The 27,015-nt window shown below is 55.9% G+C and overlaps 1 protein-coding gene across 9 annotated transcripts in view; it reads left to right on the top strand.

The window, feature by feature from the left end:
- MSI2 (musashi RNA binding protein 2) overlaps positions 1 to 27,015 on the top strand; it is a 355,927-nt gene that overhangs the window by 306,398 nt on the left and 22,514 nt on the right. For 4 of the 9 annotated variants that reach the window (XM_036340473.1, XM_036340469.1, XM_036340467.1 and 1 more), the window contains exons 10-12: positions 6,600 to 6,674; positions 19,176 to 19,199; positions 20,538 to 20,600. In XM_036340473.1, coding sequence (XP_036196366.1) covers positions 6,600 to 6,674; positions 19,176 to 19,199; positions 20,538 to 20,600 — 162 coding nt within the window. Of the gene's footprint in view, positions 1 to 6,599; positions 6,675 to 10,680; positions 11,050 to 19,175; positions 19,200 to 20,537; positions 20,601 to 27,015 lie in introns of those variants that run through there. The other 5 variants (XM_036340468.1, XM_036340474.1, XM_036340470.1 and 2 more) reach the window with 3 other exon arrangements.

The following is a 27,015-nucleotide window of genomic DNA, read 5'->3' as shown; positions in this document are numbered from 1 at the left end:
AGGCAATTGTGACTATTAAATGAGCAGAGATAGAGATGGAGGGATGGAGGGAGGGAGAGATGGGTGAATGGAGGAAGGGAAGGAGGGAGGGAGGCAAGGGGTGGAGAGATAGAGGGAAGGAGGAAGGGAGGGAGGGAGGGAGGGAGGGAGGGAGGGAGGGAGGGAGGGAGGGAGGGAGGGAGGGAGGGGATGGATGATCATCTTGTCCCATGCCTGGCTTATAGGAGGCACTAGATATTTTCTTTCTTTCCACCCCTTCCTTCAAAGGGAGGAAAAGTCACTCCCTCCCTCTGCCCCAGCCCTCTCTCCTAACTGGGAGTTTTTAAAGACCTAAGGACTCCTGGCTGGCTGAACTTGTGTGGGCTAAGGCTACATCTTCTTAAACTTGAGAGAGGAGGGGAAGTGGTGAGGGTGGGCGATAATCCTGCCTATTTAAACGATTAACATTTTTCTCTTGGGATATCAAAATTTGCATTTTAATGGATGTTTTAAATAGCCTGTTTTATTCTTTATTTGGAAAAAAAAGTGATGAAAGACAAGTGTGTTTGTCCTGGCAAAAATGATCTCCCCTGGCTTTTAGAGAAATTGAGTTGCATATTATGCCCCTTCCTTAAAGGTATCTCTGTCCGTCCTGCGTAGATAATTGAAAATCTTGCTGCTTAAATGGCATGAAAGATGGAGAAGGCCGTGGAGTAGCATAATGGTGTGGGTCGCAGCAATAATTAGAAATTTCAAGGCAAGAGAACGGTATTTTAGTGCAAGTTATTGTGTGTCGGGAAAATATTAATTAAATGGGATAAATGGTAGTTATGCTAAAATCCCATTTAGGCACATGATCTGCCTAGTTTTAATGGGTTTTCATTTGGTTTGGCCAAGAGCCCCTCCTCTACATTGTTTGATAAGCTCTTTATGTATTTTCAGATTTGCTGCTGTTCAAATCATTCCTGGCTTAGTTTTACATTTGTAAAAGTTTCCTGGGTCTTGTAAATTCATGAAAATAATTTTTCTGAGGAGATGACAAGGGCAGGTAAAGTTATTTTGAGGAATTTAAAATGGAGAGAGATGCCATGAGGATATGGAAAACAGCTGGGATGTTTATTCTTCTCAAATTAATATTTTTAGGCTTAACGGCTTCAAAGAAAAATCCTATTGTAAGTCTTTAAAAAATGGGGAAATGATTCCAAAACAGATCTGGAAGAAGAAACACTAAGAATAAATGAGAAAATGTGTTAAAAGGAGACGTGAGAAAAGACTAGTTTGATGGAGTATACAAACATAGCACAAAACTGCAGTAATTAAAATAGTGTGGTATAGAGGAATGCATTTGTTAATGGGAAAAGTTAAAGAACCAGAACTAAATATATTTCTACATAAGAGTCTAACTCCGTGCCCTTTATCTGTGTGAAGAATGGCCTGGGTTTTTTGCAGAAGCAGAGGTGTGGAGCGAAGCCAGTTGCCACTCGTGTCAGTTGCCAAAAGAGTAAAGGGCTCAGGGTCCACATCTTCACAGACACCCAAGCTTAATCCCTAAACAGAGGGCACCCATAATGGGAGCCACGGCAGGAGGGCCTTGTTGAATGCCTACTGTGCACCCGGCCCTGGGCTAGCGCTGGGAGACAGACGTGGTCTCTGCCCTCATGGAGTTGTGGTCTAATGAGAGAGACAATATTTAACAGCCAGTCACCCAGAAACCTAATCCTGTATAATAAAAGCCTAATATGCTAAGTGTCCGACTGTTTGACGAGTCGCTATGACATGCACTGACCACCAGGGGGCAGACACTCCAACCGGTAGGTTAGCTTGCTGCTGGGGTCCAGCTGATCGGGACTGGGTGAGATGGGCTGGACACGCCCTGGAGCCTTCCCACAGTCCCTCCCCAGCCCCGATTGTGCACCGGTGGTGTCCCTCAACTTCGGCCCAATCTGCGCAGGCCAGGCCGAGGGACCCCACCATTGCACTAATCCGTGCACTGAGCCTCTAGTCTGTTGTAGTAGAGAAAGTGACAGGGTACTTTCAGAGCAGGTAAAGAGAATAGAACCAGTCTGAGGAATCAGGGGACACCTCCCTGTGGAGGTGGCATTTTAGGTGGAACGAGAAGACTGAGTAAACCAAGGGCCATCCAGACCGAAGGACCAGCCTTGGAACGCAGTGTTCCCAGACGTGGGGGTTGGGGAGAGTGGCCGAGTGGCTCTGGGATTGGGTCCCCAGCCAGGAACCAGCTCAGCCTGCGGTCCGGCAGAAGGGGTGGATCAGCCAGGACCCAGGGGACAGACTGACAGTGTCACAGTCTGGTTGGCCTGTTGTCTCCCTGGTCAGGCGGGAGTCTCCCCCAAGGCTTCTCCAGTGCCCCCGCCAGAAGTGCCCTCCATTCTGCCCATTGGCACAGCTTGGCATCCTGGGCTCTGGGCGAGGAGGGTGCCTTCTGTGCTGTGACTGAAGCACTTGCTCCTTCCCTCTGAATTGGTGGCTTCGGGAGGGTCTAACCCTTCCGTGGGTCCCATCAGTCACCTGGGCCCCCTCCCCGGTGTGCACGGCCTGCATGACAGTCCTGGAATCACCACCATCGCCACCAACAGCAATGTGGCTAAAGATCCCAGCTCACATAGAACATTTTTAAAAACATGTTGATGAATGGAATGAGATGAGGTTTCAATGACTTAACCGTTTTTGTTGAAAGAGCAGATAAGGCACTGATAGGGCTTTTTAGAAGTGAGACTACAAACCATTAAAGTTTTTAAATCCATCCATTCAACAAATATTTATTGAGGGCCTGCTAAGTGCCAAGCCCGTTCTGGGTGCTGAGACAGCAGCAGAGAATGAAGCCTGATCCCAGGGAGCTGACGTCTGGTGAGAGCAGACACACTGGTCGGCAAGTGACCAGGACACTGCGGGACGAACCTTTAAATATCCCTAAGACGTCTCCATTGGTGGGGAGGCCTCATCACAGGAAGGCTGATGAGCGCACAGTTCCAGTTATTCTTTCTCAATCTCTCTTGATGTGGCTGCAGACGTCCTTGGGGGGAACCTACAGCTGTTTGGGTTTTAGCTTTCACAGCCTTTGACAGAATCATAGAATAATCGGCCCCGTGGGAATTCCTTACAAAGAACGCAGGAGAGAAGAGGAGGGCTCAGGTCTCCCTGCCTCTGAGCAGACAAAACGCAAATCAACTGAGGCCCTTAGCAAAGGTCTACGTGCGGCACTCAGACTGCGTTCCACTTGCAGCAGCAAAGAGGTGCCCACGGTTACCCAGCTCCAAGCACTAGTCTCTCTTTGGTTTTCCTCAGTGAAAGTGGACTGAATAAAAGCAAAAAAAACATGTAATGAGTGTTGATCTATTTGATTCCTCTTGGCCTTCTCCGCCACATCAACCTACCGCCTCGCCCTCTCCTGGCCTAGCCAGGCACACGCCCTAACAGGTTCAGTGCCAGTGCCGGGAAAAGTCCTCGTTGCAGAAGCCTTGAAAAGCTTCGCCCTGCAGGCCCGAGTGGAGAGCCAGTTGCCCAGATGAAGGAAGCCAGAGGCATTCCCATCCAAGTCGTGCTGGGAAGCCCCTGTGAAACCCTGACCCAGCGTTCCCCGGCGTGAAGCCCCTCTGAAATGGAGGAGGCCCAGGAGCTGTAACCAGCTGGGCTCCACTCACAGACCACATGGAGATGGGCTGGAGCTTAGGCCGCATGACTAGACTCCTTGTAACTCCTCCTGAGATTTGTCTTTCCCAAAAATCACCGTGAGGTTATTCCCAAGGAGGTCTCCGCTTGTTCAGCTGTTTCCTGGCAAACAGAGGCGACTCGGAATCCAGCCCCTCGTTTCCTTTAGAGCCACACCGTCCACTGGACCCTCCCGTGCCGTGGGCAGGTGCCGGATCGGGCCGCCCAGGCCGGCAGCCACCAGCTACACTAGCCGTTGAGTATCGACGATGCGGCTCTCTTGTCGAAGAACTGAAGTTTTTGTTTTGTATCATTTAAATTAAATTAAATTTAAATTGGACGGCACGGGTCGGGGGAGCCCTGTGATTCTGGGGCTGGGCACCTTGCAGACCTTTTGCCTGTGATTGGTTCTTGACACTTGGAGTTGTATTTGTGTGCAGATCTCATGGCCAGTGTGGTACCCCAGGCAGTGCCCTGCACCCCCACAGCAGGGGCCACACATTCACAGTCCCCTTGTCTCTCTCAAATCAAAGGCCCAGTGGGAGCAACCCTCCGTGCCTCTGAGGAGCTGAGTAACGGAGCCTGGGAGAAGCCCAGTCATGTGCCCGGCTGGCACACAGACATCTGAGGGTGGAGCCGAGACCTAGAACCCCACTCCGGAGAACTCTGCCGCATCCCCCAGTGGGGGCGCTAAACTGAGCTGGCTGGCAAACTCAGATTCTACTGTAGATTTCGGAGTTTTTTTCCCCCGAGTGGAAAGCCTTTCTGTGAGAAAGGTGTCCGGCCATCCAGGCAGAAGGCTTGGTTTTTCTTCAGTGACAAGAGATAATTACTGTGGGATTGATCAGGCGTCCAGGGTGCTGGAGCAAATACATTGCGCAGCAGCCAGTGCAGGAGGGCCCGGCTGCTAATGGAAGTGGTGGCTGGGTCACCTCCCCGCCATGTGGCCTGGTGGAGCCGCCGCACAGGCCGGCCGTAATGTGCTATTGATATGCAGCCAGCCCGTTTCCCCATGGGCTGGGGCCGGGAGCCGCTGGAGCAGAGCTGGGCTGCACAGCAGTAAATGAAGAGGAAAATTGAAGAAATGTTGTATTATAAATTTATGATTTCACTGCCTGACCCACAGGATGTTCAACGATGGGGGGTGGTGATCAGAGCCCCCCCCCTCCCCCCCCCCACTCCACACACACACACACACACACTCTGGCAGCTGCCAAATTTTCACCTTTGTTGTTCAGGAGACAATGTCAACATCTCTGGGAAGATGGGGGTAAGGCCCCAAACCGTGTGAACTTGACCATGCCTTTCTTCCTTCTTGTTGAAGACTTTCAAGTACGCCAGGAAGAAAGCGAATACAATGGAATCCTTCTGGTGGCCCACCCGAGCCAGGGCCGTCCACCCCCCACACCCACACCCACCCGAGGAGTCTCGGAGGTGACATATGGGCTTGCAGTTTTGCTGTCAGATTAGCACTAAAATATGTAAGACCCCCCCAGCGCAGGAGTTAGGAGAGAAGGAGTCATTTTTCATGCGGAAAGGCCCCAGGCAGCAGTGACTTGGCTGCGTGCATGTAATCCGTTTATCAATATTGTTGAAATAATGGTATAAGAAATCTAGTGCTGAAAGGTCTGATTTGATCGCAGGTGATTAATTCAGAGGAGAACTGAGCTGGCCAGCCATGAAATACGTTCCCAGGAAGCAGCCTGCGTGCGTGGGTCCCCTCGAGGCAGCCACGTCTTGGTCTCTGTCCCTCGTCTCTGCCCCTCTGTTCCTCTTCTTTCCGAGTCTCGCATGGGTCCTGCTCCCCAGCAGTCGGGCCAGCCTGTCTCGCCTGGGCAGCCTCAGGGCAGGAGGAAGGCCTTTGCTGCGCCCATGAAGGGAGGCAGGCCTCTCTCCAAGACTCACAGAGAAGGGGCACCAGGTGACGGACAGCCAACAAACAGCCACAGACAACCATCTCAGAGGTCAAAGCCAAAGTCAGGCTGATGGAGATGGCAGGGTAGGTGGCAGGGTGAGAACCCCACGTGGAAGGAGACCACGTGAGCCTGGCGGGGTGGGCACCGTGGGCCTCCTGTGGCCGGTGGAAGCTCAGTCCAGGAGGCTACACCAGCCTTCTCTGTAGCTGAACCAAGAGGCAGGGACCTAGAGGGAAGTGTCCTGAGTGACATCTCACTGGTGGTCTCATAACAGGAAGGAGAAGGCCACACCACCAACCCAGATTTTCATCTGTACCCCATGCCCAGCATGCACCCCTCAGATCACCCATCTCACCCCCTAGCTTGCTGGCTGGTCAGATGTCTGGAAATAGACGGTTGCTACAAAATGCCTGTTGAAACATGTGGCACGGGCTTCCGGGTTTGGGCTCAGCTTTGTGGTGCACATCTGAACACAACCAGCCCCTCACCGTTGTCTCGGGAATGTTCTGGTACCTTGTGGAGTGTGTGTGCTTGGATGTGGGCCTGGGGACCCACCTCCTCTGGACCCACATGGCTCGTCAGGCCCAGCATCAGCCCTGAGTTTCCCCACCAAACTGTGAGCCCTGAGGACACAGGCTGTGTCTGGGCTGGCGCTGCCCGCGGCCTGGGAGGAGGCATTGCGAGGACTTCAATCTCCCAGTGTCAATAGCTTTAAGGTAAAGTACATTCAGGCTAAGCTCTCCAAATGTCAGAGCCAGGCACGGGCCGAGTTTGGTGCTAATGCCTGGCATTTACTCTGCAGGTCAAGAAGGCCGTGGGCTCTGGGGCTCTCTCTGCCCAAACGCGGGTTAATTACCAGCAGGCTGACGGCAGCGTCCCCAGCCTGGGGAGAGAAGTGACCTGCCCAGGGCACAGACCCTCAGGGGAGACAGGCCATCCTGTGGAGGAGAGCCACTCGGGCTGTCCCCTCGCCCTCCCTGCGGTTCCCCAGGCCAGGGCGGCTGTGCTAACAGGACTGCTTTCTCTGTGTTCAAGGCTACCCCAACTTCGTGGCAACCTACGGCCGCGGCTACCCCGGGTTCGCTCCCAGCTACGGCTACCAGTTCCCAGGTGAGTGTTTGTCTCCGGGGCTTTAGGAACCTGGGTTGTGGGCTGCACTTGCGGGGAGGGGACCCCTAGAGAGATTACAACTCATCCATCCATTCAAGAAGCGACCTATTGGTGCTGATCCCAAATCCACTTCACCCTGGGGCAGGGCAGCCCAGGCTATGGCTGACTGGAGTTTCCACTGGCCTGAGAGTGGCAGCTTTTTAGGGGGAAGGGAGACTGAGGCAGGCACCCCCCGCTCTGCTCATCCTCCTTTGTCTGGCGCCTGTTGGGGGAGTCTCTCCCTGGGGACTGAGCTCTCAGCCAGCGTTTTCTTTCTCCCTCTTTCTCGCCCTGCCTGCTGTCCATGTCTCCCACCTGCCCGCTCCAGCTGTGTCCTGAGCCTTCCTGTCCTTCTGGTGAATGTTGGCTGTGCTATTGGGGTTGGGGTTTGCTGTCGTCTTGGGAGAGTGTTTATGTTCCCCCTCCCCTCTGTGTGGGTGTCAGAGACTCAAGGCCCAGCCCACAGTGATGTGTCCAGGCTGCTGCAGCCCCCTGGTAGCTGGGAGGCCCGGGGCCCCACCCCAGGTGGCAGCAGGGTAGGCATGATCCTGTAGGGGTCGGGGAGGGGTGCTAAAGGAAGGGAGACTTTCTGACACTTGGCTTTTCCCTTGGGGGCGGTGCTTGGGGTGTCTGTGTACCAAGCACAGCTGGGGTGTCTGGAGAACCCCAGGAGTGGAGGTCTGTCCTCTTGGGTTCTGTGCTGGGGGAGGAGGCTCCGTGGGGAGCTGGGCTTCAGGCGGAGTTTCCCTCCTGGGTGGTCACCCAGCCTAGATCAGAGGCCGGGAACCTCCACCTGAGATGCAGGAGGAACACGACCTCGCCCGAGAGGACTGTGCTGAAGCCCCGAGGTGGGGTGTGTGCAGGGCTCGGCCAGCGTTTGATTCAGGGTGTGTGGGGGGACAGGTCAGGAGGCATTTGGGACACTTAGAGCCATGCCTTATGGGAGACAGAGCCCTCGGCTGTGCATGGCCATGGGCAGGTCGCTCCGTCTCGGGACCTCACTTCTGTCTCCTGTGAAAGAGGGTTTGTGCAGAGTGGTCAGTGAGGTCTGTGCACCTTTTTGATCGTAGGGTGAGGAGGTGCCGGAGCAGAAGTTCCAGATGGAGGAGTGGGGGGGGGTCCCCATGAGTGTGTCCCCTTCCCTGGGGCTGGGCAGCTCCTCCGTCAGGGTGAGGCTTCTCTAGCAGACGGCCGCCTCGGTGGCTGCGGGCTCCCAGCAGGATGACGGGCACCACGCCCAGAGCAGCGGGGCTGGGCCGGGCGCTGGTCTGGCGTCCGCTGGGTCTGAGCCTCCATTAGACTTCCTCGGTTACAGCGGGGCGCCGGGCCCAGTGAGGTAGAGCCCTGCTCCGGGCCAGGGCCAGGCGCTCTCTCTCTCTCTCTCTCTCTCTCTCTCTCTCTCTCTCTCTTTCGCGTCCTTCTGTCCAGTTTGATCCCACTAGCCACATGTGGCTACTAAACTTTAGATTTAAAGTAATTAAAATGAAGTAAAATGAAAATGTCAGTTACTCAGCAGCTACATGTGACTGGTGGCTACCGTCAGTGCAGAATATAGAACCTTTTCTTCACAACAGAAAGATCATAAAGGAAGAGTGTGTTATGGGGGGAGGTCTCGTTACACACACACACGCACACACACACACACACACACGTGTGCATGGTCCTCCTCGGGGAGCCCCGAGTGCCACCATCCCCGTCCCCCATTCCTTTCCATCCTGCTCAGCCCCACGGCGGGTGGCAGTCTCAGGCAGCCTTCCCTCCCCTGGCTCCCTTCCTAGAGGAAAGGAGAGACCAGGCTCGCACCCCTGGCTCCCTGAGAGCACCCTGTGCACCTGGCGCAGCCACCTCCCTCCCGATCAGGCTGCCATTGCCCCCTTGGCACAGCACTCGTCCCAGGAGGACAGAGTTGGGGGATGCTAACATGGGGTAATTTGGGGGTGACAACATGGGCCCCATGCTAAGACCCCTATCTCTCTGAGAGCCAGCCCAGGAAAAGTCTGGTAGAACTCTGCCTTGGGTACCTGCACCCTGGGTCTGCCGTAAACAGATGGAGATGCAAAAGTGACCAACTGAGGCTGGGAATGAGATGGGGCTTCCCCCAGGTGCCCATCCTATAAGCGAAGGCTTTGGGAACAGAGCAGGGGCTGGTAACGGGCAAGGAACGGGCTTGCAGTGACCATGCCCAGGGCCCATTTGTTTATCATTGTCAGCAGGTCCCACAGCTTAACAATCACACAGGTTTGAAAGGGACAGACATCACAGCATCCAGACAGGCTGGCTGACCCATGGCCCTTGGCTGTTCTGTTCTTTCTCGGCCATCAAACTGTTCAGATTCCATCCCACTTACACCCTCGAAGCCTCTTGTTTGCCCTCACCAGTGGTCCTCGGGCCCCCAGAGTGCAGCCGCCTGCTCTCCGAGGATCGGGGTATGGCGTGGCCTTGGGCCCCAAAGCGGTGGCCCAGCAGCTGCACCCCGCCCTTCACAGCCCTCCGCCAGGAGCCTGGCTGGTTCGGTGCGGCCCGGAGGAGCCTCTGTGGAGCGGTGGCTGTCTGTTCCCAACACCTCCCCAAGCAGCCTGGGGCTCCCCACACACCTGGGGGTTCCCTGGGGCTTCCCAGCGAGACCTCGTGAGCGGTGTCTCCCTGAGAACCAGACTGGACCCTCTAGAGCGGTGGTTCTCAACCTTCCTAATGCCGCCACCCTTTAATATAGTTCCTCATGTTGTGGTGACCCCCAATTTCATTGTTACAAATTGACATAATTAAAACATAGTGATTAATCACAAAAACAGTATGTAATTATATATGTGTTTTCCGATGGTCTTAGGCGACCCCTGTGAAAGGGTCGTTCAACCCCCAAAGGGGTCGCGACCCATAGGTTGAGAACCGCTGCTCTAGAGCCTGGGCTGCAGGACAGGGCCCCGGTGAGGGGAGCTTTGCAATGTCCTGACATCTGTCTCTTGCCTTGTGTCGGTAAGGAATGTTCTAGTAGATCTGGCCGAGAGGGCTCCCTGCCCTCTCCCTGCCCCGTCAGGCTGACTGTGGGTCCTGTGAGTCAGAGACACCAGCACAGCTGTCCCGCCACCACCAAAGTGTCCTGATGTTTCTTCCTCGTGGTCTCTCTTTTCCACATGCTCACTGTGCCCACCTCCCCCACTTCCCACCTCCAGTCTCTCCTGTGATGTGCGTGGATCCTGCACCCTCCCGGCCCCTCTGACTCCATCCTAGTGGGACAATTCGAGGTAGCTACTGGACAGAAGCGGAAGACACCCAGGTCCGGAGAGCCGCTAAGGTTCTTACCTTGTGTGCTTCCACTCAAAACCACATATTCCTTGCCCCACCGGGTTTGGTTCAATGGATAGATGTCCTGGGTTCGATTCTGGTCAAGGGCACCCAGGTTGTGGGCTCGATCCCCATTGTGGGACGCGCAGGAGACAGCCAATCAATGACTCCCTCTCGTCATTGATGTTTGTGTGTCTCCTCTCCCTTCCTCTCTGAAATCAATAAAAATATATTTTTTAAAAAAAACACATATCCTTTGAGGAACCTACAGTCTAACCTTTACTGGGGTCCTCCTCCTCACCCGAATCGGCTCTCTCTATGAATCCCCATCTCATCTGTGGGTGCCCAGCAGCCCTCTCAGTGGAGCCCCACTTCGCCTGTGCCAACCTTCTTAGGGTGCATGAACATAGTGAAATGCTCTGATAATGAGGGCTCGATGCCTTTGGGGAATTATTAGATTAGGGACTAGTTCTTTTCTAGGAAGATGGGGTGATGGCGGCTGGCCACTGCGCAACCGGCTCCCTGCGCCTAGGCCCAGGTGTCCCCCATACGCCCCGCCCCAGCCCCTCGGATCAATATGTGGGCTCGAATTATGATCCCGGTCAGTGGCTCCCTGCTTTCTCTCTTTTACCCCTCTGGACTCTTAGTTTAATCTGTTAACTTCTGTTCTTATTTCACTTTGCAGACTATTTGCCGATTTCACAAGACATAATTTTTATCAACTAGCTCTTAAGAGAGGCATAACAAATTGGGGTTTGCTACCAATGCTAGAGAGGACCCAGTCCCGCCGGGGCCAGCCCAGCTGCTGTCAGTGCCCACTGAGCTCTCCTAGCTGCCTGTCTGAATGAATGCTCTTTTGCTCGTTTAATTCATGGAAAAGACTCGTGTCCTCATTGCTTCACACAGTTTTTTAAACGTATTTTATTCTCCAGTCCCTTCCCATTTTGCTTTCTGTATGCACTGTGAACGTCCTCCCCACCTCCCCCACCTGCCACCTCCCCTAGAATGTAACGGGCCAGAGGGAACTTCTCACAAACTGTGTAGAGCCTGGGCGGAGGTGGGGGGGGGGGGGGGCTGGGAATCCAGGTAAAAGGCATCGAATTACTTTACGTAATGACCAAACAGGCTCATTGGGCATTTCATGGGGTGAGCCTGGAAGTGCTGGTGGGCCACGGGGGTGGGCGATGGGTGCCTTGGGGCACCTCTGTCCTGTGTGGACACACAAAAAGTGACCACACACACACACAGTTCCCTGAATACCAATATGAGAAACTTAATCTGGAAGAAAAACTGTATTAGCAGGATCTGGTTGTCTGTCTTTGGGCCAGTCCTTCAGTGGCTGCTGCCATGATGATTAGAAACCAGTCTTCCAGAAGGGACAGTGGAACCCCTGGGGGCTGCCACATCGCAGACACTGTGGGCACCGATCCACACCGGCACCCCACCCTCACCCCCCGCCCTGCTGGCTCACCGGGGAAGGAGTGGACAGGACTCCGGGGGGTGTCCTGATCAGCGGCACCCCTGATAGTCACCCCCAGAAGGGCTATCTTTTCCCATGATCCTGGCCCCCCTGCTCCCCATTTGAACCCCCCGCCACGCTCTTGGATTAATCAAGTACAGCTCAGGTGGACCCTCAAGAGTCGCCCCTTGGTTCACGCTCAGTTTGTGAGAATGGCCCATGCGCTTCCATTGGGTGCGTTCGATGTGAGCAAATCCGTGTTTGAATGTCAGTGTCCCTGAGGCCCGCCCGTGCGGCTCTGCGCACCTCATTAAAGATGCTTGATGGAATAATTGGTCAGTTTCTTTTCTTTGCCCACTGGCTTTTTCATGAGTGCTAATTTTTTTTTAATCTCCATGGCTTTTCCCCCTTTATTTTGTTCCGCTATGGATTGCTTTGCTTTGGTGAACTTGCCCTAATATGCTTGCCTCCCCAACATTTTAGCCATTGTGAATTTTCTTCATGCCTGCAAACGGCTCATCTGTGCTTCTCCCTAATGACGTGTCCCCTCCCCCCTCCCACCTCCACCCATAAACAACCGAGGTAGAAAAATAAATTGTTTACCACGGACATGCTGTGTGCTGCTGTCTCTTAGCCTGACAGTGTCCTGTTCTCGCTCCCGGGAAGGTGACTGCACTGAGTGACTGGGACCAGTGACAGCCCAGTGCCGTTTCTGAAAGCGCGGGCTCCCCCCGGCTGCCGCCTGTCCCCAGCCCCCCTGCTTCCTCGTGTCCCTGCACTTGCTCAAGGTGGCCCTGTCCTTGAGCAGAGACCGCATCTGCATGCCAGCTGCACCGTGCGCCCCACGCCTCTTCCTCTGCCACCACTCCGGCCCTCGAGCGGGAGCACCAGTGGGACATCCGAGCCCCTCACATCTGCGCACCAGGTGTGTGCGAGCTCATGCACGTGCGTGTGCACACCGGCCGACATGCGGCCTGCACGGTGCTTGCTTTCCCAGCTCCCCTGCACGGCGCAGGTGGCAGGAGGCACCTGTGGTCCTGGGCATGAAGCTAGAAGACCTTGTTTTCGGGCCCCACTTAGGCACATTGTAACCACGTCACCTTGAGCAGGTGACTTAGCTAAGCCCTGGGGACAGTAGTGCCCAGTTAGTTAGGTGGTTCCACTTAGATAGGATGATGTGTGCAGGTGAGCATGCCTTGTAAATGAGTAAATGCTCTACAATGGAAAGGTTAGAAACGGCCACTGATGTTGCTGCCATGTCACTGTCCGGCGTGGTTTTCCTTCCTCGTCACCCCGTGGAGGTGCCTGCTGGTGGGTCTGCTTCTCAATGAAGAGAATAAACAGGATGTCAGGGTGAAGCCAGGGAGCTGCTGGGACTGCTGGCCCACCTCACGCCCACCCCTCCTTCCCGCTGCATTTACTGATCATCAGACACTGGGGCACGTGCCAATTATCTGGACATGAATAAGGCTCACTCCTCAAGACACAGTCCAGCCGAGGGAGAGAGCCAGGGTCAGACCCACTGAGCACCACGGGACGGGTGCTCAGCTCAAGAGGGAACCTGTCTCTGCTGTGAGGGGACAGGGGTGGCTGCTGTCCAGCTGGGGGCAGACAGGGGTGCCCCTAGAGAAGGTGGACTGGGTCTTGCAGAGTTCAGTGGATTCGCTAAGTGAAGAGGGGAAGGGGGTGGACCCCAGGCAGAGAAATGACACCCTTGGACACTGAATCCGTTTTAAGGAAGAAAATTCAAAAGTAAGTAAGAAAACACAAAATGATAATGGCCTGAACAAAGTAGGAATTGTTTCTCTGTCCCGTGGGAGAGAAGCCTGGGTGCAGCTTCATGGTGTCAGGTCTTGGCTTCTCCTGTCTTCTTGTTCTCTCTTCTTCAGCGTAAGACTCCAGCTCATAAGAAGGCTGCTTGACTCCAGTCATTATATATTCACCCCAGAAGAGCACATCGCTCCCCTTTAATAATACTTTTTAGAAGTCACGTGTGACACTCTGCTTAGATCCCGGAGTCAGACCTCAGTCACATGGCCAATTCTAGCTGCAAGGGAACCTCAGAAAAGTCTGTATTCCAGGTAGCTGTGTACCCAGCTAGAACGGGGCTCGGTCCTGCGGAAGAGTGGGATGGGCCGCAGGGGACACTTAGCAACCTCCACCTCAAACCCGAGAGGAAGCACTGCTGGTCCCCTCGGAGTGTCCTCGTGGGGAACCCCCGTTGCCCCTGGCTGGGATCCAGGGTGGAGCCCCCGGTGAGTGACGGCTGGTTGCTCACTAGCAGGCAAGCCCATCTAGAAATGCTGACACAGGGTGGCTGGCTTCCAGGTACGTTGCCGTGACCATGCGCCCACGCACGGGGCACCCGCAGCTGTGGGTCCCAGCACTTCAAACCACGTGCTCCCTTGTAACGGAAGCTCCTCCTGACACAGCAGCCCGCACAACTGTTTCACCACAGCCCTCATCTGCACATCCCTTCCTCTCCAGGGATTACCCCTCCACAGATGGGGCGGAAACGAGGTTTTAAACCACAAGCTAGCTCCTCCCCAGGCCAGCCCTCTCCTTTGCCACCTGGCCCTGTGCACGTGGGGCTAATCCTCTCGTTTGAATATTAAAGGCAAGCTTAGTCCCGAAAGCCTACCCGCTACTTGAATAGATGGGAAAGCAAAAATCGGCAGCGCACCCCAAATCCTGCGGGGGTGGGGCGTGCCGCTGCCGCACCCTCCACGTGGACGGTCAGGGCTGATGCTATTCCCAGGTGGGAGCAGAGCGCAGGGCCTAATAGACACTTACTGGACGTTTGCGGAAATGAATTGGCGCGATCGGAATGGACGGGAATTGCGGGTCTCACTTTCGATTAGCTTTCTGTGCCTCTGGAAGCTCCTCTGCACGAAGAGAGGGAAGCGTGCCTCACCCAGCTCTCCGCGTGGTGCTAAAGCCCGAACACTCTTCTCAGGCGGGGAGTCAGGGGCCGAGTTCTTGCCTCTAGCTTGCTGGGAGAGTAAGGCCACCTCTGGGCCTCAGTTTCCCCATCTGTCAAATGGGGCTATTGATCCTTGTCCTGTCCTCTTCCTTGCAGGTTACTGAGACTAGGGATGAGCTAATGCTTTGGAAAGGGTAGTGTCGTATCCATGCCTGAGCAGAGGGCCCAGCCGGCTTGGTCAGGGGCAGCAGTGAGGTAGGCTGTGGACACGACTTCACCTGCCCTCTCTGTGGGCTGCATGGTGCTCACCAGATCCCAGCTACCCTGGCACTGCCCTCCTCACTTCCTTCACACTTTCCAGGTGCCCGTACCACCAGCTCACAATGTAAGCCTACCAGCAGGAATGTAATCACCTTTCTTCCAACCCTTCAGTTTTAATTTCCATCAGCAAAAGCAAGAGAAAGGTCACAGCTTACAAAAACAACAAAGCATAAAGTGCTCAGCGTGGCATTATAGACAGGCAGCAGTGCCAGGCCTGAGGGCTGGGCAGCTTAAGCCCGACAAACAGCTACGGACAGACCAGAAGGCGGAGGTGTGGCCCCACTCCCTCCTCATCCCCAGGCTGAGAAGATGGGGAGGAGTCCTGCCCAGGGACCCTTTCCCTGTGTCCAGGTGAACTTGGATCCCCTTCCCCCAGGGACCCTATCCAACAGGGTCACTGCCTCTGCTCCGTGTTCCTTCAGTGGTGGTGGGGGTTGGGGTGGAGGGTTGAGAGCGCAGGAAAGGGTCGTTAGGACCTGCCCCCAGTTGGGTTCTGATGTGTTCCCTTGTGGTCTGACTGGTGTGCAGAATGAGCACAGGGGAGGAGTCACAGGCTCTGCTTGGAAAGCTTTCAGGAACGGGCGACATCTGAATGGGGTTTTGAAGCACAAATAGAAGTTCGCCAGGCAGATGATGAGGGAAAGGTATTCCATGTCAAGGGACCAGCAGACTTAAAGGCATGAATGCATTACATATCTCTACACTCCCCCCAACCCCTTGCATTCCCGCCTCTGTTGATTCTCTGGGCAGATACTGTCATGGGTGAGATGACTAGACAACAGATTTTAGCATTAGGAAGCTGATGCCACTCCTTTCCAGAGCCAGGGGCAAACACTCTGTGGACCAGGAGTGCTGACCCCACCCTGCAGTAGGAAGCTGGTCCCTGTTGGGGCCTTTGTGAAGGCCACTGCGCCAACCCAGTGGGCTCGGGGTCTCTCCCCTTTGAGGTGGAGAGCCTCGCCCAGAGGCACTTACCACAGAGAAAGGAGAGCACAGCCTGCTCTCCCCCAGCGTGGGCACTGCTGCCCTCTCTGAGCCTGAGGCCAGCCCTGAGTGGTACTCGCTTAAGGCCCCTCTAGACTTCCTTCATCTGACCTCTGGTACTGGCCTTGCATATGCTAGTATTCAGGTAAGGTCGGGAGTAGGAAGAGCACCTTCTTGCCCCGCCCCCTTGCATCTGTTCTTCCACGTCCACCCATTCACCCTTTATTCATGGAGCACCTCAATGTTAAGCTCCTGCTCTGCCGCAGGCCCTGCCCTAGCTGCTGGAAACATAGGGTGAACCAGGCACCTGTCCGGCAGAGGAGCAAACAGGGCCCCACTTGGATGGAAGGACCCACAGGGCTCCTCGGGCCAGGCCCTTGCTAGGAGCCCGGGGGCACATGTCAGGACAAGAGGGCCGTGGAGCTCACCAGTCCAGCTGCCAAGCACAGGCACCAGGGCTCCAGGATCCATGTCCGCACCTGTGCTCACCACGCCCCAGGGCCGTGGCCGCCCCAGCCAGGCCCTCCCTGAGCCCCTGGGAGCCTCTTGCCTCCTGCCATCACATTACCCCACCAGACTTAGAGCTTGCACTGCAGATAAAACATACCCTTATCACTCACAAGCGAATTGTAAATGTTATCTATTAAAGCACTTTGGATGTGAAATGTCATGTAAATTAATAGGATTTTAGAATAGGAAGGCACCAAAGGGAGTTCTCAGCTCCGCTACTGTTATTACCTTGAGCAATAATAATAAAAATAGAAATAAAAGTTATCATTCCACTTACTAAGCCATTACCGAGTGCCAGACAACCGTGCTGAGCACCCAGCGCCGTCCTCTCACCGAATCTCACGGCAGCCCGGCGAGGAGGCGTCACGAACCGGGTTTACAGAGGAGCCACACGAGGCCGCTGCCCGGCTGCAGTCCGTGGCAGATGGGATGCTGCAGGTGCCACATGGGGGCAGGGGCCGGGCCTCGCCCACTCTGGGCCTCAGGACTCAGGGGCAGCAGGACCCCCTGTTTGGCTCCCTAGCACCTCCGAGTCGGTAGGGATCTGGGCAAGCGCACACCTTCCGTGCCAGGCCCTCACCCATGGTCTGCACCTGCCTCTGCTGGGAGTTTCCCTTTGTTTTCAAAGGATGCTCCCTGGCTTCCTCTTCTGTGCTTCTAAGACCCCTTTCATCCAAACAGAGGCTCCCTGACAACAAAAGGTCACAAAACCTCGCGAAGCTTGTATAACAGTGTACCTTCCCTTCACCCCCATCTAAATGCCTAAAGAAATGTATGTTATTTAAAAAGTCAGCCAGACAGCAGTTGCATTGAGAAATATTTGGGGCCGTTTCTGTGCCATCCCTCCGCTGTAGGTGCCAGCACCCTTGGGCGCTTGGCCCCAGAACCTCTCAGCTCCCTGAAACAACAGGGAGGATCCAGGACCCTTCTCATGGCCTCTCCGCCTCCCTCTCCAGAGCGACATTAGCCAGGCTCCAGCCGAGGGCCAGGCACTGGCAGCCCTCACTCCCCTGCACCCCTGTCCCCAGCAGCGGCTCCCAGCTCCCTCCTCTGGCCGGGGCCTCCGTGGGAACGGCGCTGTCGGTATCCTCGGAGAATGTCAGGCTTGCTTCTAAAACAGTGTGGAAATCAGATTTCTGTTTTGAATGCCAGGAACTCGAGGTTTTTGTGGTGTGTTTTTCCCCCAAATAGACATATGTTTGCTTCCCTCCATGCTAAATTATACAGTTTGATCATCTCAATGTGTAGCTTTGGTTATCAGTTGCCCCTCCTCATGCCCTCTGTTCTGTTCCGAACCCCTGGGTTCTCTCACTCCAAAAATGTATCATACTTAACTTTTCCATTCTCACCCCTTTGCAGCCCATCCCACTGGGCCGCGCCAGCCAAGGCAGCAAGCTCACCCTCCTTGCAGGAAAAAGGAGTCGGTTACTCAGGGCGCAAAGAGGTGACACCCAAGTCACCCGGCGAGGCTGGCGCTGGAGCCAGGCTTTGGGGCCCAGCCCAGTGAGCCTTCTGTTATTCCACTGGAGGCACACAGCAGCTCCAGGCGACCGAATCGGGTCTGACTGCTCTTAAGCAATGACAGCCTCCCCAAGGCGTGGGGCCTGCCCATGCCTGGAATTCCACCATTCGTGCTTCATTCCTTTGTATCCAGGCATTTGCTTCTTTAATGCAAGGTTCCCGAATAGGAGGCACATGCTACATTCCTAATACCTAAGTTCCCAGGTAGGCAACCTGGAGCACTGAGGCCCCGAGAGTTTTTTCAGCAAAATAGTTTTCCCCTTTCTGCCTGATTGATTGCGAAGAAATGGGAAGATCAGACGACCAGGGTCGTGCCAGCCGCTTGGCCCAGCTGTTCGTAGAGCTGAACAGAAGAATGCACGTTCTCATTTGAGCTCTGGCAAGTGAGCCCCGCTAAAATGACATCATGACGGTGGGACGGGATAAATGATGACACACCACTGCCATCAGTAAGGAATTCAAGGCCCCTGTATGTTTGACCGTCTGACCGCGTGGCCCAGCATGGAGGAGGTGGAACAGCGCTGCACGGGGGAGAATCCTGTCTTGAAGGCAGGGCAGATGGCTGGATAGAGGGTGACAGTGAGGATGCAGGTGGATGGCAGGGAGCCGGGGGCGGGGCCGGGAGGACGCTGTGTGGTGGGGCCGGGAGGACGCTGTGTGGTGGCGCCGTGGCCCTGTGCTGCTGAGAGAGCTGTGGGCTCACTCACGGTAAGGGGCAGACTGGGTGGCCCTCCACACCCAGCCCCTCCTCACACCTGTCACTCACTCCGTTCAGCCCCTTTTGATGGAGGTTACATTCCAGCCCTTAGCAATGTGATGCTCAATCTCCAGCAGCCTTTATCTGAGATTAAGGATAATGGATTTCCCTGGATATGTTTTTTTTCCCTTCCTCTTTCTCCTGGACTTTTCATCCAAAATGCGCTCAACTCCAGAAAATGGACCTTTGGTTAAGTCTCTTTATTGACTAAACTCCCCTCCCCCAGTCCTGCCTCCCCGCACCCCACCCTTTCCCCCAACCTCCACCACCACCTTGGCACACTTCCAAGGAAACCTGCTTCCTGAGAGAATCCCTGGGTCTTGCTGCTCCCAGTGCCTTCCTCCTCTTCCCCTTCCTCCTCCTCCCCTTCCTCCCCCTCCTCCTCCTCCTCCAGTCTGTGCTCTCTGCCTGCAGGGACCTGGCGAGCTGAGAATTGGGACAGGGAGAAATAACCTGACTTCCTCCTTATTTTCCTTCAGCACATTCGCCAGCACCCACATCTTCAGAAACCTAGATCCTGCCCGGAAGAAATGGGGAGAGACCTTGGTGGGGGAGCCCCTTCCTTGGTGCCCCCCAGGGGGAGGGAGCAGCCTCCGGGCGGGCACCTGTGGTCCTCACAGGAGCTGGGAGACCCAGTCCAGCCGCAGGGTCCACCGTGTGTGTACATTGACTTCACCTGGATCTTTCTTTTTCCCCCTTCAACAGCCCTATTACCATATTTAAATGCAAGTATGTTTCTTTTCATTGGCATTTGCAGTAGCTTAGCCTGACCTTCTTAGAGTAGCTCGTTCCGTTTGAACTTCTTTCACCCCAGTAGTTCCGTGTAGCTAGGACGGTAGTCTTAGAGTTTAGTGGGCTTCTAGTTTTCTGTTTGGGGATGGCTCCTCTCTCTTCCTGTCCTCCCTGCTCCCTGCCCGTGGTGCATGGCTTCCCCTCAGTCCTGGGCAGATGCCTTATTGGGAGGCTCTGTGGCCAGCGCCCAGCAGCTCTGTGGGGCTGTGTGCTCCATGCTGCTGCCTCTGGCACATCATTTAAAACCCGTCCCTGGGAATGCGTCTTGGAATCAGGCCTCCAGTGTCTGCCTGGATGGAGAGGCTGTTTGTGTCACGTGTGTGGGAGTATGTCTGTGTGTGTCCCAGTGCCAGGCTGTGTACACATCGAGTGGCCAAGGGAAGCCCAGGGCAGGAGGCTGGCCGACCGCTTCCCTTACCTGGATGTTCTGCCGCCACACTGGGTCACCTTGTCCTTTTAGTCCCGTTGCTGGGATAGCCTTGCTTCCTGGTGCAGTATTCGATAGCATAAGCCTCGTTCAAGAAGGTTCTAGAACACACTTGATCGAAACCCCAGGAGGCCCTGCAGTGCCGGCTAGATAAGAGCCAGATCTAAATCCCCACCACTCTGCCTCCGAGATAGAGAGAGAGAGAGCCACAGGGCTCGCTCCGCATCTTTCCCGAGGCCCCACGCTCCCGCCCACCGCAGGCTTCATGCACACGCGGTCAGCAGGACTCCAGGATACCCCCCCCCCGCCCCCACTTAGGCCTGAGGCAGCCATGCAGCTGACGTGACCAAGTCTGGCATTAAGATGGCCCAGCAAACCTGCAGAGCCTTCGGAAAACAGCTGGAGTCAAGCCGTCTCCTGGCCAAGGTGCCTCTTCGTGTGCCTGTTCGTCCCCAGGGCCTCCTGCCTGTGGCTCAGGGCGGACGCTCCCTGCAGGCAGCCCAGCCATGCCTGGTCCTGCTCTGGCCAATCCTGGGAATGGCCAGGGGTCAGTGCCGAGGTGGCAGGGAGGTCGCCCCAGCTCTCCAGGGAAGGGCCTCCTCATCCTCCAGGATGCCTTTTAGAACCAGTTTCCAGGGTGACAGGTGTATGAGCATCTGACACACCTGCAGCTGCTGTGCCTTCCAGAAGCCTGAGAAGCCACTGATCTGTGTCCCCCTAGAAGCTGGTCCGTCCTTTGTGTGGAGGGCGGGGGAGGGTAGCCTGGGAGACAGGGCTGCCCACAGCCCCTGCGAGGAACTCCCCCCCCCCCCCACTCCCCCTGACTCCAGCGCCTCTCTCTCCGCCAGGCTTCCCAGCAGCGGCTTACGGACCAGTGGCAGCAGCGGCGGTGGCGGCGGCAAGAGGATCAGGTAGGAAGGTGTATGGGACAGGCGGCTCCCAGGCATGCCCCAGTGTGCAGGGGAAGGTAAAGGCCCTGTCGGATCTGTGTGGCTGCGGCTGTCCCCTACTCTCACCACAGCCCGGAGGGCGGGACAGGGAGGCTCGGGCCAGGCCCTGCCACCCAGGGCACCTCCCAGCTGGGGTCGGTCACGGGACTGCAAACCAAAGGTAGATGATTATCCTGTCACTGCGAAAAGGAGAAACGAGTTGCTCTTCGGCTTTGGACAGCCCTTCACCTGACAGCCGGCTCCCGGGCACCTGAGGTCATTCCCTCGGCTTTTGCTGGTTCGCAAGTCTCCTTTCCTTGGGTCTCTGACCCAGCCCGCGGTCTAGGTTGTCACGGGGGAGCTCGGCCTTGGAGCAGCCAGTCCACTCGGTCCTGCTGCCCCTGGCAGGTGGGCCTGCTGATCCAGCTAAAGGCCAGAGCTCCCGAAGGCCAAACTGGGGGCAGCCCTGACCTCAGCGAACCAGCTGCAATCCCTGAAGTCCCTGCTGCCTCCCAGACACTCAGCAGAGACAAGAGAGCTCCTGGACTCCGGCTGCCAAGGGAAGCAGGGTTTTCTCGCCCAGGAGGTTGCCCCGGCCCTTTGGTCTCCAAAGCCAGCCTTTTAGGAGGTCTGGAACTCCTCAAGGGAGGTGGGAGCATTTTCCTAGGGGCACCGTGGGCAAGTCCAGGCCCCAGGAGGGCCTTGGGTCCTCTCCCCAGATGCCCCAGACGCCCACTGCCTCCCAGCGAGGCTCCTGGCCTCCCCTGCCTCCCCCTTGGGCACCTAGAGTCCCTGCTCCTCCTAAACCGTGGTTTGCAGCTCCCCCCACACCCTGTGGACCGGGCTCCAGAGCATCCAGGGGGGCGATTAGTTTGATGTTACCGGGCTCCCAGGCGGGCGGGGAGGGAGGTGCTGGTGAGGGTACCGGGAAATGGGGCATTAAAAGCCCAGAGGGCAAATGCCAAAAACCCAAACCTCTGTGACAAGATACTGGCACAGCGAGGCCCATTAGAAACCTCAGTCAAAATCCGTTCCATGCAAACTGGCACTGCCTCGAGCTACAAAGGATGCGCTCCTGTGAATCGCCCGCTGGGCATTTATGTGGAGGGGCCAGGGTGTTCTCGGGGCCGCAGAGGGCAGTTCGCCAGAGATCTGGGCACCCTCCCTGAGCACCCGGCCGCCCTCGCGGCTCCAAAGGCCCCCCCTGGCCCTCTGACCAGCGTCCCTGGGCGCCCCTTGCCCTGGGACGGGGGGCACAGCTGCCTCGAGTCCCCCTGTTCTGTTTGGATTTTTAACTTCGGTGCTTTAGGAGCGAACCTCTGCCCTACCGGTGCCTGGTGGGGGGACGAGCAAAAGGAAACGAGACTTTTGAGTGTTGTTGGTTTTGTTTTCTCCGTTCAGTTTCTTTCTTATTATAACTTGGATTATGAAACTAAACTTTAACCCGAAATTAACCCTGCCTCTCTCCCCACCCCATCCTTCCCGACTTCATGGCAAGTTTAAAGGGCAGCATGGGGTTCTTTGTGAGTCAGAGTGGTCTCCCCGTGGTCTGGGCCCCCTGCCGCCACCCTCACCTCCCACAGACCCAGAGCCAGGCTGGAGTCCCACCCACCCCTCTAACTCCTAACCCCCAGGTCAGAGCCATCTCCAACCACACCTTTTGTTTTTTCAGGATCAGTGGTGTTTTATTTGTAGCCATTTCCATTGGGAACGCAGTCTCCCACAGGCCATCCTAAGTCAGCCATGCTCATCGCTGCACTGTTAGTGAACTCTATTCAGGAGTGTGTGCCCCGACCACTGCCCCACACCAGCCTGGTAGAGCAGGAGTAAATCCTCAACTCCGAGGTGTCGCTCCCCAGAGTGCGGGCTCCGCCAGGAAGCTATAGGCACCCCACAGCGCTGCCTGGGGTTGGGGGCTTGGGCTGTGCCCAAGGAGCATGGCTAGCCTGTGCCCACCTAATTGGAACACTCCCTGGTGGAGGGCACCTGCCCATGTATAGACAGGGTGGCCTGCCCCTCCCCTTCCTTCGGACCTGGAGCAGGGTTACAGGGCTGGGGAAGGAAGATCTCTGCCTTTCTTTCTTTCAGTGAATGTTGGCCTGTAAGGACCACCCCCTCCCTCTTCTAAAAATGATCTGAAGTCCGAACCTGGCGGACAGCCCACGATTTACCTGTCTGTAGTGGCCCCTCGGTGGCACTTGGGCACAGGTGTGAGAGGGCCACACAGACTTGTTGGGGTCTGCACATCGGCCCAGCCAGCGGGGGCTCACTGAGGACTGATTGTCAGGTTCTCCCTTCACCCATGCCTGCAACCCTGCACCCCATCCCAGCTCCTCCCCAGAGGGTAGGGGTGCTTCCTCGGCCTCCTGAGCCAGCGCCAGCACCAGCGCCAGCGCCAGCAGCCTCGGCCACTGAGGGAGTCACAGTTCATCTGCATCCCCTTGAGAAGAAGCTGGTTCAGGGAGACGCTGTGGGGCACCGACCTGGAGCTTGGTGCCGTGCTGGCCTGGCAGACGACTTAGAGCCAGGGCTCTCGGGCCTGGGGCAGGGGTCAGGCCTCCCCTACGTTTGTCTTTCCTTAGCCCCACAGTTTTGTTTGGGCCGTTTGTTTCATTAGGACAAAGGGGGAGGAGCTTCCTGAGGCGGAAGCACCTGCCGAGGCCATGGGGGTAGGAAGCAGCTTCGATTGGGCTCAGGTTGGCAACTGCAGTCGGTCAGGGCTTCGGTGTCAGGATAGGAGGTCCAGGGGGCCTTGAGCTCTGCGCCCACCTCAGCCAGCTCCTCTGGGCCATCCTGCCCGCCTTTGCCTAATTCACCCAGGGCCTGAGGTGAACGGGGCGCAGGTGACCCCACCAGGGGAGGTCCCTGCCGACTCCTAGATAACTTCACTATCAGTGGTCACTTTTCTTTTATCTTCACCCGGTGGTTTGAAATGTCATCTTTTCTTGTACTCAGTCAAGAGTTTGTTTGTTTATTTTGATCGTGTTCATTCAGTTCCCGTGGCCCCATCATGTCCCACCCAGACCTCAATCCTGTTTGCCAACGACTCCCCCCATGGGCGAGGGAAGTGGTTTGGATTGGCAGCTATTTCATTTCCGGGTGGCATTACGGGTGGGCCCGTGGATCAATCTTAGAGCTTCGGAGCCCCCTCCTCTCCCCAGCCCACCTCCGGCCCCAGCCAGGACCCCTTACTGTACTTTATACTTGCCAGCTTTATTCCAATGTAGTAACATGAGCTCCTGACGGTGGTGAGTGTGAGAGTCACGTTTCTGTTGTCTTTTCTCTTGCTTGGTTGGGGCTGCGGTGAGAGTGTCTCTGAGGCATACTTTCCCGCCTCTCTTACACTAGGATCTGCACACCTCCTCTCAAACACTCTTCTGAGCACGCTCAGCGGGAAGGTTTGTCCACACCTATTAATCCTCTCTCAGTGTCCAGCTTCCTGTTAGTACCAGCTGGTTTGCATGTTTTTGCTTGTTCAGATGAAACAGTTCAAGAAACAAACTCATATCCAACTCTCGAGAAATGTCTTTTTTTTTTGTACTTTCGTTTTCGATTTTTTTTTTTTATTAGTTACGACTCCAAAACACCTGTTGTCCAGTAAAACATTTCACACCTCCCTGCCTGTTCTTAGAGTGTATGTATCTGTGGGACTGAACTAAATGCATGCCTTGTAGTCGATGTCCTGGTAGCTGTAGCCGTAGTTGTAGAACATGCATTGTTGAGTTGATATTACAGGGTCTCTGACAGCGCCGCATGGCACGGCTGTCTGAAGGATAGCGTGGGGGGCCAGGAAGAGAAGGGGCTCCATATTTTCAATGTCGCCAAGGGGCTTGGATCCATGTTCTCGCCATCAGCCACCACCACCTCCCCTCACACTCCCTGCTCCCCCAGTCCAGAACTGGGTCACCACCCTCAGCTCTAGCCTTCCCAACTGAGGCCTCTGTCACGTGTCCAACGATAGTGAGAGAGAACAGAACCAGATCAGAAGGAGTCTTCCAGTTCTTCCTCTTCTTGGCTTCCTCGTATGGTTCTTGAACACAGCAGATCTTTGCTTCCTTCTGAGAGGCTACCAGCAAGGTCCCTCCAAGCCCTCTGCTCCTTTGCCAGCTCACATCAGCCCTTGAAGGAGACAGGTCCGTGTGGCAGCCCTGCCTACGTGGTCTCCTCCCTGGGGTGGAGGGAAGTGGCTGTGGTAGGGGCAGGGATCAAGATCTTCAGATCCTCAGTGTGAAGGCAGGGAATGCGTTTGCTTCTAGGGAAGGTCAGCATTGGTTCTCCCGGCGGGTGAAGGGGAAGGAGAGCCTTTAGATGGGCTCTCAGGGGTGGGGCAGTGGGTGAGAGTGGACCATGCCAGCATGGAGAGTATTGGCATGGCAGCGGGGCGGAGGGGGCGGGGGGGGGGGGTTGCTGTAACTATCAGAGGGGAGGCAGGTTTTTCTCCATCTCCCCAGGAAGACTTCCCAGTCCTGCTGCGTTTGCCCTCAGCTCAGGGCCACGTGCAGTCATCTTTGGACACACCGCCTTCCCCGTATTTGTGGCAACCAGTCATTGAGGAGCGCCAGAGGTCTCTCAGAGCCTTTGGAGTCCCCATCTGTGGTGGGAGACAGTAGCCCAGGAACTCACAGAGCCGTGAAGTCCCCAAGAGCGTGAAGTGACAGGGCCAAATGGGAGCTTCATGGAGAGAAGTAGGGCTGTGGAAGTTGGCAGCACAGTCGGGGGGGGGGGGGGGGCGGGGGGAGGGGGGTGTGAATTGGGGGAGGGGCAGGGGTGATCAGGCTAGTGAGCCCCAGAATGAGGGCCGAGGCCCGAGGCCCAGGGAGGGAGATCTGGAATGTGCCATCCTTCTGGCTCCGCCTGCATGGGGGTGGGGGTGGCCGTGAGGGTGGGGCGTGGGCAGAGGGAAGGTGTAGAACTGTGGGCATCTGGGCTGCTGACGCTGCAGATGGACCCAGGCTGGGGAGCAGGAGAAGAGAGTGGGGACAGAAGGCAGAGAGAGAGCAGGAAATCTCCCCTGTTGCCCTAAATCCCAGGTCTGGCTCTGCTCAGAAAACGGCTTTGCTGTCCTGTGACTGAACATCCTAAGAGTCTCTGTTCCAGCAGCTAAAATGAGCAAAAGTAAAATTCAAATGGGGCGTAGAATAGTTTCACTTGGGCCATAAAAGAAAATGCTTTGGGGAAGAGAGCAGATCTGACAAGGGAGGCCTGCCCATCCCACCGGCTCAGGATGTTCTATGTGTCCCCAGAGACGTCTTTGCCTGATACGCTAAGGGGCGTGCACGGTGGTGTCCCACACACGCTCCTCCAGCGGCTGGAGGGATCCAGGAATTATTTGCACCGGTTGCGGCATGAGCTTTAGGGTTCCCAGGTGTTGCTCTCAGCACGCGCGCATTTAAGGTTTGCTCTGTGCCAAGCACCAAGGAGTATGCAGGCAGATAGCGCTTCTTCCCTTCACTGGTCTGAGAATCCAGACCCTTCCCCTGGAAGCCCCTGTTTCCCCGGAGGCGTTGTTTCTGGCACCGTCAGCTTCCCTGGAAATGGGAAATGGATCCGTGCGCAGCCTTCATTCCTGAGGATGGCTTTCCTGCACCTCCGTCAGCAGGATCCAGTGTCCAGGAAGGGGGAGGGGGCTGTGAAACCATCTCTGCTTTCCCATCCAGACTCCCTTGTGCTAGCAGCAAGCATTCTCTGGGGCCTGTGACCCCACGATGGCCCTTCTGTGGGCAGGGTCCTGGGGACACCCTCTTGCTGGGATAGAACCACACCTGTGGCCGTGGAGTACAGCCAGCGCAGTAGCCCAGAGCGAGAGCCCGTCTGGGACCCTCTGGGACCAGCCGCAGCAACCAGCCAGACTTACCTGAAAGACCTTCTGAACACGCATCTCCCAATCCACTGCCCTCTGTCCCCAGGGTGGGCCCCTTGTTTTTCAGTGTGTCGTTACAGTCTTCATTTCTGGAAGAGCCAGGGTTTTCCCCTTAAAGAGTCCGGCATTGGATTTCGGTAACCCCAGTGAGTTTATAATAACGCGCAAAGCCACCCATTCCTGACCTCAGCCTCATTCATTTTCCAAGGGCTTTCGGACCAACCCTGTTGAGGATAAAATACATCAACTCTAATCAATAATTTTGTAATAGAAAAGCCATGCACTTGATACATCAACTCTAGTACAATTAGCAACTAGCAAAGAAGCCCAGACCTAAGTATAAGTTAATCCTAAAGTGAGTGGAGTGGGGGAATATTAATGGTCTTTTAAATCAGTGGGATTCTTTCAGTGGGTGACGCATCCGTCCGTGCCTGCCCTCGGAGCGGGTTGGGTCCCCACTCTCATGGTGGCTCAGAAGGAGGAGTGCAAAGTGAGATGGTTCCTTAGGGCACAAGAGAGAGGGATAGAGGGACCCCC

The sequence above is a fragment of the Myotis myotis genome, unplaced genomic scaffold (assembly GCF_014108235.1).
Source record: "Myotis myotis isolate mMyoMyo1 unplaced genomic scaffold, mMyoMyo1.p scaffold_m19_p_17, whole genome shotgun sequence".
NCBI classification, from domain to species: Eukaryota; Metazoa; Chordata; class Mammalia; order Chiroptera; family Vespertilionidae; genus Myotis; species Myotis myotis.
Note: the sequence above shows the minus strand (reverse complement) of the source record. Positions and strands in the feature narration are given on the sequence as shown.